The sequence below is a fragment of the Pipra filicauda genome, unplaced genomic scaffold (assembly GCF_003945595.2).
Source record: "Pipra filicauda isolate LSUMZ 115617 unplaced genomic scaffold, ASM394559v2 scaffold35_size7292922_pilon, whole genome shotgun sequence".
Taxonomy (NCBI): Eukaryota; Metazoa; Chordata; class Aves; order Passeriformes; family Pipridae; genus Pipra; species Pipra filicauda.
In genome coordinates, this window is record NW_024104487.1 from 1,381,072 (window position 1) to 1,396,600 (window position 15,529).

Genomic DNA, 15,529 nt, shown 5'->3' on the forward strand with positions numbered 1-15,529 from the left:
CACACAGGTAACTGTCTCCCAGCTGCTTTGTACCAGTACTGTGGAGACTGCTACTACTGCGGAGTTCCCCGTCGCCGGGGCACTGTCCTTTGGCATGTCGTGTAGGGGTGAGTGGGACCGGAGGGTGCTTGAGAGCAAACCTGGAAAGACTGCAAGTGCCCCCCAGAACAGGTCAGCGTCGTGCGGAGCAGCCTCCCCTCAAAGGCACCAACTCCTGAGGCAAGTCAGGCAGGACCGAGTGTAGAACCGAGCGCTTTTGCGAGCGGCTGCCTCTTTTGTGAGCTGCCGTCTCACTTCCACGGCTGAACGCCAGTGAGGGAACACCTCTGGCATTTGGTAACAAATCCGCTATCTGGGCGTCTTGAGAGGAAATCTCTCCCCCAGAGCAAGGCAGCAGAGGTCTGCGGGACGACGACGCACGGCCCCGCCAAAGGACAGGGGCATAAGACCCCCTGCCCACCTCCCCGCTCTGAGCGATCGCCCCTCCCTCGCCAGCGCGCGCACCAACGGCCGCCCGCGCGTCCCCCACGACCGAGCCCGGCGCCCTCTGATGACGCCACGTCTCGCCCGGCGTCCGACAGCACTCGCCCAGCGCCGCCGGCGCAGCCGGCCGCGCGCATGCACGCTGGGGTGAGTGGCGCCGCGTCCCTTCCCGTGCCCGCCCGGGGGGCCACGCCCCCTCCCCCCCGCCCTCGCGCCCCCCTCGCGCCGCCCGTTGCCCGCCGGAGGCCGTGCGAGGTCGGCACGCGCCGCCCGCCCCTCGGGAGCGAAGGGAAGGCCCGGCCGGGCGGGAAGTGCGCGCCCCGGAGCCGGGATGCGCCGGTGCCACCGCCGGCGGCGGCGGCAGCAGGAAGGGGGCGGGCCCTGAGGGCGAGGGCGCGGTCCCCAGGCGGGCGGGGCCGCGAGCAGGCCCGGGCGGTGCTTCCCCGGCGGCGGGCGCGTCCCGCCCCCCGGTGCGGGGGCAGGGCTGGGGCCGTGCCAGGGCAGCGAGGCGGCGGCTGAGCGGGGTCTGTGTCCGCAGCTGAGCCCAGGGCGGATGCGGCGGCCGGGCGAGGGGCAGCGCCGCGGTGCCCGAGCGGTGCCGAGGAGCCGGCCGGGGGCGGGAGACACGGACTCCGGCGGAGATCTCCCGGCGGATCGGCCCGCCGCCCTTCGGAGCGGGATGGAGGAGCCCGACAAGGAGGGAGATGGTGCCGGAGGGAAGACCGCCTGGCAGCAGAGCCTGAGTCCCGAGCTGCAGCAGGGATACCGAATCCTGCGCGAGTTCCTACTAGAGAAGTACCGGCCTCTGACGGCGCCGTTCCTGGAGCCCCTCGCGGATCAGGCATCCTTCGGAGAAGAAGGCGCCGGCTCCCCCTCGGGCCATAAGAGCGGTCAGTCCCTCCAGCAGTTGCCAGCTGGAATATGGCTGTTGAAGATGGAAGAGAAATTTTCCAGTGGGCAGTACACAGGGATAGCAGATTTCGTGTGTGACTTCCGGCTTATGCTGGAGACTTGCTACCGGCTGCACGGTGTGGATCACTGGCTCTCCAAACAGGCCCAGAAGCTGGAGATGATGCTGGAGCAGAAGTTGGCGCTGCTGTCCCGGTAGGTGTAGAAAAGTCTGTAGATTCCCTGCCGCATGCTGTTTACATAAAGTAGAACAGGGGGGTGTGTTTCTTTGTGTGAAAAATTCCATTAAAAGAGAACAAACACCGATCCAAACCAAACAAAGCCCCACAACAGAATACTGGAACTCTCAATACTTTCATGTGAGGAACGTTTCCTAGTGTGAGGTATTCAAATCTTAATTCAAAACTCTTTGGAAATTCCAAACCTGAATATTCCAAAAATAATTCCAAACCAAAATGCCAAACAGAGCACAGCTTTTCCTGGCTAAGATTTTCCTCCTGAAAGAAGCTTTTTGTGAACATGGAGACGCACTTGTTTACACAAGATGTCAAATGCTTCTTTATTTTACTCTGTCATGAAGCTGCCTAAACTCTGTATGAATATCTGGCTCTTTAGAATTGTTTTTTTAACATTCTGTGAATTTTTTACTGTCTTGAAAATAAGTAGGAGTAAAATCTTGAACCAAAGTTACCTGCTTTGAAATGGCATATTTTTTGATACTCATAAAATGAGAGACAGTACTTGGCATACTGTAGTCTTAAATGGCAAAATGGAAACTGTGATAAGTTTAAATATGAGTCCCCAGCCATAAAGCAGCTGAAACGTAGAGAGCTGTTGAGCTATATGGTAGAAAGGCCAGTTTAAATCACGACTGAAGTAAATGCTTTCTCATGAATTTGTCATAGGCACAGTTCAGTCATTATCAGAAACTCATAGTGGCTTCTTACAATGAAAGGCCCACCAGTCTCCTGAATGACATAGTGTTTTGCATGTAAAAACCAAAAGTTTTTTTTTGGCTAAAGGTGAAGGTGAAGAAGGAACAGTATTAGGAAGTTTGTAAAGGTGTGCATGTCCATCAGCTTTAAGCTTGTTAGTGACACAGAGCGTGACCTGCCAGCTGGTAAGAAGAACCTTGCTTGTGTAGTAGGAACGCTTGAGGAGCGTGGTGCAGAGCTCAGCTGAAACTGGAATGAGCATATGCATTCTGATGTAGCAACAATATATTTGAAACTGTTTTTGTATAACAGCAGTTTTGAGACAGTTTGTGAGAAGGGAAGGAACCAAACCTAATGGGGCATGCATGTTGTTAGCTTGCTTGAGTAAAACTTGGTTTAAAAAAAAATCAGAATTCCTGGCTTAGTAGAGTTACTGCTGGGAAATAAATAACCAAATGCAGCTTGGAAAATCTGTGCTGTGGTCATTTCTGTATGTTGTGTGACTGTAGCATCTCTACTGTATTGAATTGATGGGCATTTTGTTGAAGGCTCTTGGTTGAATTAAGTGACTACTCACTTCATTCGGTAGGACCTGAGAATGCACAATGCTGTTTTATAAGAAATTATGTAAGAAAGTGAAGTCAGTTTATGCACTGTGTCATCTAAATAGCCATATATGTATTTACTAAAAAAAAATATGAATTGCCCTTGTAATTATTTCAGAAATTCACAGTCATTTTCAAATAAATATTAGGAAATACTAAACTAAAAATAATCTTGCCTCAGTATATGGTGAATTTCTCTTGTATTAGCTCTTCAGAGATTTGTAAAGATGTACTCAATATGTCTGTGTGCGCTAGCTTAGTAAAAGTTTCTAAGAACTATATATAGAAAGGACTATGGAATCTAGAAGTCTCAAAGTTCTTTTATAATTTTTGATCAGACAAATTTGTTTTAAGTGTTTACCAGACCTAATTTTATGAGTAAAATGCAATTGAAGAACTACTTCCTGGAATAATCATTCTTGCATCATTACAGAGCAATGTTTAGCTTAATGATCCCCTTCAAGTGGTTCAAGGGAATCAATCAATGTTAGTTGTATAATTCTCAGATGGTACAAGCTACAGAAAATTACCTTAGAATGGAGATTGCTTTTGAATGGAGATTGGATTTTTCCTCTCTGTCCCCTCAAATGTTTTCAGAGTTTGTGAAAAACTCTACCATTTTTAGTGGAGTATTTTGAAACAATGTAGGATGAAATGAAACTTTGCAGCCAAATTTGTAGTGTTTTGCCTTTCACCTTTTGTAGTTTTAAACAGCACTAAACTGGTGTTTAACACACACTTCCCCAACCTAAACCAACAAATACACCTTTTTTGCCCCCCAAATATTTATGGATTAATATAGAGAATTCAATCTCCAAATAATATTTGGTTACTTGAGGTAAATATCCACCATTTTTAACTGATGTGAAAACTTAGGGCATTTTAGCATGTTGGGTTTAAAATTTCATGAAGGAACTTCTAAAGTGGAAAAACTGGCAGACGAAAAGGTAACTGCTTTTGTCTGAGTAAATATGCTTGACCCATGGTTGGTAGGGTAGGCATTGAAGTACCACTGGCAAGGACAGTCATAGTTGTGAATTGGCTTGCTTTTTTCTTCTAGGCATTTAAGAGAGAAAACATCATTAGCTGTCACATCTAGAGGATGCTATGGGCAGGAAGATGAGAAAGGAACAGCATGCATTTCCACAAGACGTCGTTCCACACCTCGCAGTTTAGTAGGCTTGTCAACAGGCATGTTTGAGTCTGTGATGGTTCAGGTTCTAAGACAAGAGGAGCAGCTGAGAGCAAAAGAGGAAAAGAGGTAATAGGAAAAACCGTTTTGTTCTAGTTTTAAATAATTATGTCTTCCTAGTTCTCTACAGGGGCTAGCTCCTTATGGCTTTTTTAGGTAAATAAATATTATGGAGCTCTTGTGCTCTTAAGTTCATGACTTCAATACAGTACATCCGCAAAGCAAAATGTTAGTACCACCTTCTGGAAAAATTGCTGAAGTCATAGAATTCACCACATAATGACGAAGTCATTACGTTAAATTATAGCTGCTTTTATTTTAGGATTGTGAAACTTTTAAGACTAATTAAGAACATCCACAGCAATTTCCTGTTAGCTCATTCACAGGTTATCACCCATGTCCTTGGACTGTTTTTCATGCAACAATTAGATTAAAAACTACCAGAATGCTTAACTACATCTAATTCCATGATCTTGTCACTGCTTCCCTCACTGATAGCCAGAAGCAAATTATCTCTGCCAGTGCCACTGCTGTTACCTCACTGATGTGGCGTTTCAGCTTGTCAGTTAGGTAGCACTTTCAGAATGTGTGCGCAATTAAAATCTGTCAGATTTTGAGGTGTATAATTCCAGGTGGTGCTTAATGTTAATATGTTTCACTTTGAGGAGAAAGAAGCTTGTAAATTTGTATATTTTAATAGTAACTTGAGTGACTGTGTCTGAAGGTGGGGCATGATGGTAAGACGGTATTTGTTTTAGGAAGCAAAATGTTTCTAGCTTTTTTCGAAGCTTTGGAGGCTTCTTCCCATATGTAATCAATTCACTCTAATTTTGCAGGCAGTCTTAATTTTCAACAGATCTGAAGCTATTTGGCTGACTTAACTGTTAGACAGTACTTTTTCCCTAGAAAGGAGTGAATCTTTTTTCTAATCCACTCATCTTCTAATCACGCTTCACAAAAAAAAGAAAAGCGAAGATCACCAGCGTTTTTGTTTCTCTGGTAAAAGTCTCTTGATTTTTGCTCAATTCTTTGTTCTAGAACTCAGAACTTGATAAAACTGTTATGAAAAAAAAACATTTTGGTTGTATTTTAATTCACCCATAGAGTCTGTGGAATATTTTACCAGACAAAGTAAAAATTTGGCTTTCGTACGGCTCTTTTAAGCTATTCCTGCAACACTGTAGTAATTAACAGTTAAATTCATGTATCTGGATGTACTCAAAAGTCCCAGATCCTGTGCAAAGGATACTCCACAGTGCTTGGTTCTACAGAAAATTCTGTGATAACAGAAGATCACAGCAAGCTTGTCCCTTTACACCCTAAAATGTTGAACTGTACCATTTACTATGAAGCGATAAAAATCTATCACTAAGTAGCTATCTATCACTAGTAGAGTCGAATATTTCTTTGACTCTATTGAGCTACTCAAATAATTGTGCTTCAGATATCTTCTTAAGTTATATTTCCTTGTGGATCCCATCATGTTTTCAAAGTAATTTGGACCTCTCTATATCAGTTGCTTCCCAACTCACAAAAAATGTTCCAAAAGTACCTTTTAGTAGTATTTTTTGAAAAAGGCTTGGAAATTGGAAGACCTATAAAATTAGTAATATATTACTAGTGAAGATCACATGATAACAGTGTATATAAATTTTCAAAGTGTTGTATATATAAATGCACAGACTTTCAGCACTAAGATAGGACACTGTTTTTGTTCAAAAATATATTTCAACTTTCTAAACTTATTTTGGCTTATTACTAAAGTATAGATTATGTTGTTAAGAAGACAAAATGGTTATTCTGTGTTTTTTTTTTTTTAGAAATCTGATACACTGAGGTTGGCACAGAAGGAATACTTTCAAAATTAAATGCAAGATTACAGGCTTGGATATTTCAGTTGGCAAGCACTGTGCTGGCCAATAAGTTGTATTTGGATAGGCAGCATCTGCTGTTCACCCCATTTCAGATGAGTTGTCAGGAACATAAAAAAAAAGCTCCCTTTCTGCCATCCAGTGGACCCCTCAGCATGCATGTACTTTCTAGCCAGTAATTATCTTAGTTTAGAATGCCTAGGAGTTACATGCTTTCAGTCCCAAATAACTAAGGTTATAAATGCAGGGGCCTGTCTACAAAACTTAGCTTCATACCTAAAGAAATTACCTGTTGAAGTATAATTTTATATCTAATTCTTTGCTCTAGATATTTAGATACTCTTGTAAGGCACAGGCATCTTATGGTGAATATTAAATAAAACTAAAATGAAATTAAAAATACTAAAATATACAAATAGATATAATAATGTATATTATATATAAAAATAAAAATAAATCCTTTAAAAAATTTTGGGTTTGTTTTCCCCCCAAAATCCTTGACATTGATTTTGCAAGCTTTTTTCTAACTGCATATTTTGGAAGAACATCCTGAAGTGTGATTTTTATCTTCTTTTCTGTAGTTAGCTTCATGGAAATCCTCCTACAAATTCTACCTATGTTTTCGTTATATGGGTATCCTTCATCGAGGGTTCTCTTTTTCTTGCAATTTATCCATTTCTTGCACAATCAGTTTCATTTTTTCTTTATTCCGTGTTTTACAACTTCCCCCAAGTGACACATTCATCATGGTACACTCAACATGTGAAACTGAGATGTCATTGCAAAGCAGATTTCATTATTTTGCAGATAATAATTTCTGTACAGTGGCAAAAGCACTTTTTCCCAAGCTTTCCTTTTCTTCAAGTGTTCTAATTATCAGAATATTGATCATCTTCTTTGGATTATTAATTACGTTTCTATGAGTTTCTACTCAGCTGTTTGGTTACATGCTAATATACATATACATAGCAATATACATACTAATTTACATATCAGTTAATAATAAATAATTGTGGGATTTTTTTTTAATTGGAAATGCTTGCCTAATTATGTACTGAAACATAGAGGTAGATTCCTACTGAAATTTTTAAAACCGTTGGTGAATGACAGCTAATTAACTGATTTCAGTGGGAATTAAGTGTCTCTATAACTTTGGTTTGTTGAAAGTTGTGCTAGGCAGAACTTCACCATCTCTGAAAATATGATCCTGGGATAAGTTTCAGATTTGTTCATCAGAACATTTAAAGAGTTCAATTCTGGTTGCAAGTTAGTAATTTAGTTTAGCAAATTTTGGAATAAGATATGTTTATACAGTCAGTTTTGATTTTTATGAGGATGTTAGCATGGAATTAACCTGGGTCCTAGAGAAAAATGTAGAGTATGTTATAATATGATGTAAGCCAGTACAGATACAGAATTAAGGTTACACGGGCATATTCCAATTTAATACCTTCTGAGTGTTACACCTTGACTTAATTTAGAATAAGGTGTAATATTGCTAATTTGGACATAACTTTTGATTTCATTTTTTAAAAGAAAGTTTGTAGAAACAAGTTATGGTAGAATTAAAATAGTTCTCTGTATCTTGTCATTAGAGTTCCAGTCTCTGACCTTTTACCTGAATCAACACCTGCATAGGTTAGAAGTGGTAATTGAAGGAACAAAGTAAAATCTAATCATTGTCTCCTCTCCCCTCCAAGTGAAATCTCTTGTTGCAAGTGAGAAGGAGTTTGCTGGTGCTATCTGTCTGCTGTCTCAAAGGAGAAAATAATAAGAAAAGTGGGAGTTACATCTGGACTCTGTTTTAGGTTTTATCTCTACTTGGGGATCATGGTTGCTGAGCTTTAATGTGAAATACGATGGCTTTATCCACTTAAGAGCTGCAAAACAAGTGCTGCACATGTGTTGTGGGAATATGACCTTAGTCTGGAAGTGTCAGCTTTACCTTAGATTAGTTTTGTTATGACTGTAAGCACAATACATGTCTGCAAACATATTCATGGTAAATGTGAATAAAAGTATGAAATAAAAGCCAAATATGTATGTCCAGAGAATTTCTCAGTCCAACAGCAAATGTCTCTCTCTTACCACCCCCCATTTCTTCCTCCATCTCTGCTCCCTTGCCCCACCCCTCTCCCCTCTTCATTCCCTTCTATCCTCTCAAAAAAAAAACCAGAAAAACAAACATTGCAGGAAAAAGCTATGCCCTCCAAAAGATTCTAGCAGGAAGACCTTGATTGTCATCCTCATTTCTATGTAACCTTTGTTGATCTCACCAAGGCTTTCGATACTGTGAGCAGAAAAGGTCTGTGGCAGATTTTGGAACGTTTAGGTTGTCCCCCCAATTTCCTTAAAATGATCATCTCACTCCATGAGGATCAGCACGGCCAAGTCAGATATGGAGATGCACTTTCTGAGCCCTTTCTGATAACTGATGGTGTGAACAAGGCTGCATTCTCGCACCAACCCTGTTCACAGTCTTCTTCAGCATGATGCTCCAAAGGGCCACGGCAGACCTCGATGATCAGGACGGTATCTACATTCGATATCGTACTGATGGAAGCCTTTTCAACCTAAGGCGACTGAAGGCCCACACCAAGACCTTAAACCATCTTGTCCGGGAGCTGCTTTATGCTGATGACGCCGCCCTTGTTGCCCACACAGAAGCAGCCCTGCAGCGTTTAACATCCTGCTTTGCTGAGGCTGCTGAGCTTTTTAGGCTGGAAGTCAGCTTAAAGAAGACAGAAGTTCTCTATCAACCTGCACCTCAGGAAGTCTTCACCACTGGCAAATCGGAGCTCAAATTGGTCCAGCAGTTTAATTACCTAGGTAGGCTCATCTCCTCGATGGTGAGATCAGCGGAGAGATAGACAAAGGCAGAGGTTAGCAAAGGCATATAGAGCTTTCGGAAAGCTTCGTAAAAGAGTCTGGTGAAATAAACATCTGAAGAAAAGCACAAAGATCAGAGTTTACAGAGCCATTGTGCTGTCTACTCTCTTATATGGATCTGAATCATGGGTCCTCTACCGCCACCACCTGCGTCTCCTAGAATGCTTCCATCAACGCTGTCTCCGCACAATCCTAAACATCCACTGTTGAAAGTATATTAGATGATGCAGGACATAACATACTGCTTCAGGCCTGCTTGCACAATCCGGCCTGCGTGCTGGACGGCAGGGACCTGTGTTCTCCAGCAGCAGATGTGTGTCCTTGAGCAGCAGATATCAGAAAGCTGCATAGAGGAAAACAAGGAAGGAGGATGCTATCCAGAGTGTGAGAAACCAGAAGATGGGGGGGCCTGAAAATGTGCCTTGACTAGTAGAGCCAATAGAGTTATAGATATAGTGTGTGAAAGTGAATGTAAGTTAGAATAGGAAGTTAGAACAGAGCGTGTGAACCCTGTAGGACCCTTGATAATGTGTGTATTTTTGGAATAAAGTTAGAGCATTGCCTGTACCTCTATGAGGATGTGTCTCTGACTCTCGAGCTCGTTTTTTGCATCTTCTTCTCCTTTTAATCCACTGCTCAGATTATGTGACTAACACGTCTGTTCTAGAACAAGCAGCTGTCACAAGTATTGAGGCCATGTTACTGAGAACACAGCTGCGATGGGCAGGACACGTCTCCAGGATGAAGGACCACCACCTCCCTAAGATCCTGCTTTATGGCGAACTTGCCACTGGCTGCCGCAAGAGAGGAGCCCCGAAGAGAAGATACAAGGACTCCCTGAAACAACATCTCAGCCTTGGCCATATTGATCACCATAACTGGTCTACTCCGGCCTCCAGTTGGGAGGTCTGGAGACACACTATCTTTAGCACTGCTGATGCTTTTGAGAACACACACAGGATCACTCTCGAGGGGAAAAGACAATGCAGAAAGAATCGTGCCTTGCAGAATACACCATCTAAGGAGTCTTTCTGCTGTACCTTTTGCAACCGGACGTGTCTATCTCGTATTGGCCACCAGCACACTTGTAACAAACATGAGTAGAGCCCTTCCCAAATCTTGGTTCGCAAAGCCTAGCCATAATGATGACTACCCCCCATTTCTTCCTCCATCCCTGCTCCCTTGCCCCATCCCCTCTCCCCTCTTCATTCCCTTCTATCCTCTCAAAAAAAAACCAAAAACGCCCCAAAAAAACACTGCAGGAAAAAGCTATGCCCTCCAAAAGATTCTAGCAGGAAGACCTCAATAATGAAGACACGAAAGTGTGCTTTTATATACATTTTCTCTTGAATGTCTGCTGAGAACGGAATGATAACAGATATTGTGATAAAACAACAGTTTAAAAAACAAAGGCGAACTTTTTGCAAGTGAAACAACTTATATTTTTCTTTTTAAGGAATCTTCTAAAGCATTCTTAAAATAGTATAATAATTGTAATTTTATCTGGACTGAAGTGAATCTATGGTATTGTGTTTGAGAATTCTATCTTGATTTAAATTATAAATTGATGATAAATCGAAACTGCTTGCAAAGATGATATTTTTGGATCACCTACAGCTTGTATTTTTCTCAACAATACTGAAATGTTATTGTTTCTACATATGTTCTATCTCACTATATGTTCATATTTAATCTTATTTCCATACCATATTAATAGTGTTCACACCTTTTGGAGGCAGCAGGTTATTAAGAGGTGTGTTTTACATTTAGGAGGAAGGAGGGAGTGGGATCCAAAAGTGCTTTGAAATTGATGTTTGAGACTGTTTTTTACTTAATATCATTTCTTCCTGTCTCACATGTAAATCAGTTATTTTTATTTATTATTTTCTGTTCTTTATTATATCAAAGCAGTATTAGCACATTGAAATAGAACATAAGTCAGAATAAAAATAATGCTTACTTTACCTATGCAAGTAGTATTGTTGAATTTATTGGTTTGTTCACATGGAATGGCAAATGGGATTTTGTGCTGCAAAGTAGGATTTTGTTTTTATATCCCATCTTTTACATCATTAAATTAATGCTGCATTGGGATACTGAAGTTAAGAATTACTGGTCTGTTTGGTTTTACATTTTATGCTTTACATGAATCTGTCACAAGAATGTGTGTTTGTGGTATTAAAAAGTTCTGTTCAAATTATAGTAATAATTCACTGGAAGTTTAATTTAATTGTATAAGATAAAGTATTCAGTAGAATCTTACTGTATTTTATGTTATTTTGCATATATATGGTATGTTTCTCCAGTGCTGACTAAAATGTGAACTAAGTTGGGTTGGTCACATTTTTTACATTGTTGAGATAGCTAGTCAGTAGTTAATGCTTCAAATACACGCTCTTCAAGCTAGAAGCCACTATTAGCTTCAGGTTGTTAGAAGAAAGATTTTAATTTATTATTACTCTTTTGCTGAATTTGAAGGCGTTGATGCTTTGAATGGCTACATGCCATTTATTCGCTACTTGTGTATGAAAAAAATATAATTGGAGGTTAGCAATCTGGAAATAAGGACATGGAAATTCCGCAGGTCATATTAGTGTTGTAGGCAGGTCATTGTTTCTACCAGCGATAGAAGTTTTAGGGAAAAACATATGAGAAGCTTAGGATGAGCTCTAAAAAAATTTTCCTGTAAGTACAGCTGTATCCTAATGCTATCTTTTGGAATCTGGTCACGCCTTCAGGCAGAAACGTTAGTTTACTATTGGAGCATTAAAGAAAAACCCCTTCTGTTGCTGGTAACCTTTGATATTCTTGTGATTCATGCAGATGTCCAATTTTCCTCTTTGGAACTGAATTAACATATCCTATATTTTAGTAAGTTAGATGGAAAGCTAGGTGTGATTTGATTATCTGAAATGGAAGCATTTCTTCTAACACTTGTTGCCCTTAAATTGCATGATGAATTTCCAAATAAAAGTAAATAGAAGTTCTCAGTCTGTTGTATTAGCTTTGTATATTGCTGTCATGTTTCCTCTTGCTGGTGTTTTGTGTGGACCTCCAGATTATTCAGAACTTTTTTACAGGCCTTTGATTACTGATAACCTCTTTCTCTGAATACACATTATTTCTGCTCTATCCTTTTTTTAGATAGGGGGACCAGAACTGAATACATTTTTTCAGGTGAGGGCAAACCATTCATTAATGTAATGACATTTTATTTCTGGTGTTACTTTCCGTCACATTCTTTGTGCATCCCAATACTTGTTTCCTTTTTAACTACCATTGCAAACCAGCACACCTATGACTGGGAGGGAAAATGTGTGTAAATAAAGCACTTAGCACTTAGACATGTACACTTGTGTGCTGAGGAAGGGAAGTACAAGGAGGGTGATGCAAGCCGCAGGGCAACCATTTTACAGCAGGATTTACCTGGAATTTGTTTTGGAGATTTTGATATGGATAATTTGATGAATACTTAACCCTGACAAAAAGAGACTGGGGAAAGAAATACATTTTAAAACCTCCAAAAACCTAAACCACACAGACTATTGATATATGCCAGGCTTTTTTCTTACCTTTTTCCATTTTTAAACTAGTGGTGATAGATTATAAAAGACTGTAATTTCCCATTTTGGTCCAGTGATGCATTGTGTACTGCAAAATAAGAGAAACTGAACTAAAACTTTATGTGCTGTGCTCTTCATTAGTTCAAGATAAGTATGTTTGTCATGCTGATTTTTGTCTCCCTCATTTTTTTTGTTCACCCAGTGTCTGAATTTTCATGAACTTTCTTTTAATAGGCAGAGAGATCAAGAAAGAAAAGAAGCAGAAGAAGCCAGTCAGAAAGAAATAGAAGAATGGGAAAAATCACTTTTAGCTCAAGCAGCACCTACAAGGATGGAGACGATGTGGGAGATTCCAGCTATTGGTCATTTTCTTTGTTTAGCACAACAGATTTTAAATTTACCTGAAATAGTATTCTATGAATTGGAACGCTGTCTTCTGATGCCTCAGTGTAATGTTTTTTTATCTAAAATAATGACTTCTTTGTTAAGTCCTCCTCATCGCAGATCTACATTACACCGCAGGCCGACATTTTCTTACAGGACTTGGGAAGCAGCACTGAGAAAGAAAGTACAACACTGGTATACTGTTGTAGGGCAGACCGACAATCCTAATGGCGCTGCAGAAAAACTTGGCTTATGTCCCCAGTTTTTCAAAGTGCTCGGAGAAGTTAATCCCTTGGAGGAAAAACCATTTCATGAGCTACCATTCTACCAAAAAGTGTGGCTGCTGAAAGGTCTCTGTGACTTTGTGTATGAAACACAAAAGGATGTTCAGGATGCAGTGCTAGGTCAGCCTATCCATGAATGCAGAGAAGTAATTCTTGGTTATGACTGCTTGGAGAATGCATATGTTCATTTTCCACAGTTCTGTGGTGCGGATGTTCGGATTTACAAACAAAAACCTTTTCAGGCTCCTGAATTTCCATCTCTTCCCATCAAAGTTAAAAAAGTACCACGTATTAAATCAGAAAGAGTAAAACATGAATATGTAGCCAAAAGCAATGGGGAGGTCAGTTCTGCTGGTAGAGAACTGCTACATCCTTCCAAGACAGAAGTAGAGAAAAGTATGGACTCTGTTGTTGTCTGTCCAGAAAAAAAACTACATTTAGGCACCTTTAGAATCCCTACCGGGGAGATAAACTGTGAAATCAAAGACTCAAGAGTCTGTGACATCAAGAAAACTGTTTGTTATAAAGAGAACTTGAGGAGTTTGATTACTTCAGGAGAGATTGTTGGTGTGGGTGGTGACTCTAGTTCAAGAGAAATAACGGATGGGGAGAATGGACAAGGTTATGCTGAAATGGCCAGACTAAAGTCTAATACGAGTCCCTTCAAGGAGAACACACTGAAAGCTTGCCAGGTGCATGTCAATGGCACTTACAATGATTACCAAGACACCAGTTACCATGAATCTGCTAAAGAAACAGTGCTAGAGAACTCACTGCGAAATAATAAGAAACTAAATAAGATACTAGCAAAAAAGAAGAAAAAGAAAAAAAAGAAGTTGAAGGATATTCTAAATGAAAATCTACAGAGAAAACTTGATGACCTGCAAAGAAAACGTGAGATTCATCTTCATCCGTTCAAATCTTATAAATCTGAACTCCAGAACAAGTTGTTTATAATTAAAAAGAAAGCAAAACACAAGAAGCACAAATCTGGTAAGTTGACAATTTTTACCTGTAGTAAAACTTAGGAGGATACTGATTTCTAAGTTGTGTTCTTAGCTAATAAGTCTATATTTTATTTTGTGAAACAGGACAGCCTTATTGCATTAGACATTCCGGTTGTTAATTTTAGAGTGAAAGTTTCCCATATAAAGTATGTAAAACAGGCTCATTGGCTGATTAAACCGTGATTCATTTGCAGAATTTAGAGAACATAATACATTTGGAGAGGTTGTTTGTTGCAAAAAATATTTAGAAGAATGAATGTTACTGACTGGTTAGCATCAGAGAGCATCACTTGAAGTCATTTTGTGGTGTCTTACATTAGAGCAATTGTGGAAATGTTTCTCCCCTTTCTGGTAATATTACCTTATCCAAATTACGAAGAAACACAAAGTAATTATATGAGATCATGAATCTAAAGTCATTCATACTGGAACTGTGCAGTCTGAGGTCACCAAACAGTACTGCTTTAACTGTGGGCCTGATTACTGAATCCAGCAACTGAGATACAGAGTTTATGCTGATGGCATTCTTTTTACAGATTTGGGCAGCATCTAGCTAAGTGTTTCAGGTAGGTGATATACAATCCAGATTTCAGTTAACTCACTGGAAAATTTTAAAGCTATTTGAAAACAGTAAAGTTTTCAAAGTCTTTAAGTCAGTTCAAATTGTCAGGTAGCTGTAGTATTTTTGATGTCATATGAAACACCATAAAAGCTTCATTCTGTTGAGTCCTGGGCTAAGCTATCTGTGCTAGATTTTAGCAGACTGCTTCAAAATTTATATTTTTCAAAGTGACAAGCTACTTTTCAGAACAGTGTAAACTGACAGATAAGTACTGGATTTCATCTGAAATGTGGAAAGCCAAAATGAAAAATTTGAATAACAGCAAAATGTCTTCTAAAGGGCAAGAAAATTCCAAGATTTGATGTCAGTGCATTTTACTAGAAGTTCAAATTTAAAGCTAAGGAAACAAGTAATATTTAGATCCCAAATATTTGTGCATAATATCCAACAAACTGTCTTACCATTTAAATCACAAATTCCTCCTTCCAAAAAATTTCAATGCCCACATCTCAACAGAAATTTTAAAAGTTGCAGCTGAAGTTCATATATGTTGTATACAGCAAAACTAATGTATTTTACATTCAGTTGCACTACTGTTAGCTCTCCAAAAGTGTCACTGTTTTCATTTTTCTTAAAACCAAGCAAAGTGAATAATAACCCGAATTGCAAACAAGGCCTCTTTAGTTTGTAGAACAGTTGTTCTTTATCTCTTAAAATGTTGAGGCATTTTCCATCTTAATTCTGACCACTTCTTCATTGCAAATTTTGACCTTACCGGAGAAAATTTTCCTAAAACTTTACAGCATTGCAAGAAAGAGCTGTTGTTCCTATAGGAACAACAGGAT

At 40.0% G+C, this 15,529-nt stretch overlaps 1 protein-coding gene across 8 annotated transcripts in view; it reads left to right on the plus strand.

Moving 5' to 3' along the window:
• The first annotated feature begins 752 nt into the window (after positions 1–752).
• KIAA2026 (KIAA2026 ortholog) overlaps positions 753–15,529 on the plus strand; it is a 95,115-nt gene continuing 80,338 nt past the window's right edge. For all 8 annotated transcript variants that reach the window (XM_027709776.2, XM_027709775.2, XM_039384518.1 and 5 more), the window contains exons 1-3: positions 753–1,587; positions 3,993–4,193; positions 12,682–14,108. In XM_027709776.2, the coding sequence (XP_027565577.1) occupies positions 1,037–1,587; positions 3,993–4,193; positions 12,682–14,108 (2,179 nt within the window). In that variant the 5' untranslated portion in view covers positions 753–1,036. The remainder of the gene's footprint in view (positions 1,588–3,992; positions 4,194–12,681; positions 14,109–15,529) is intronic.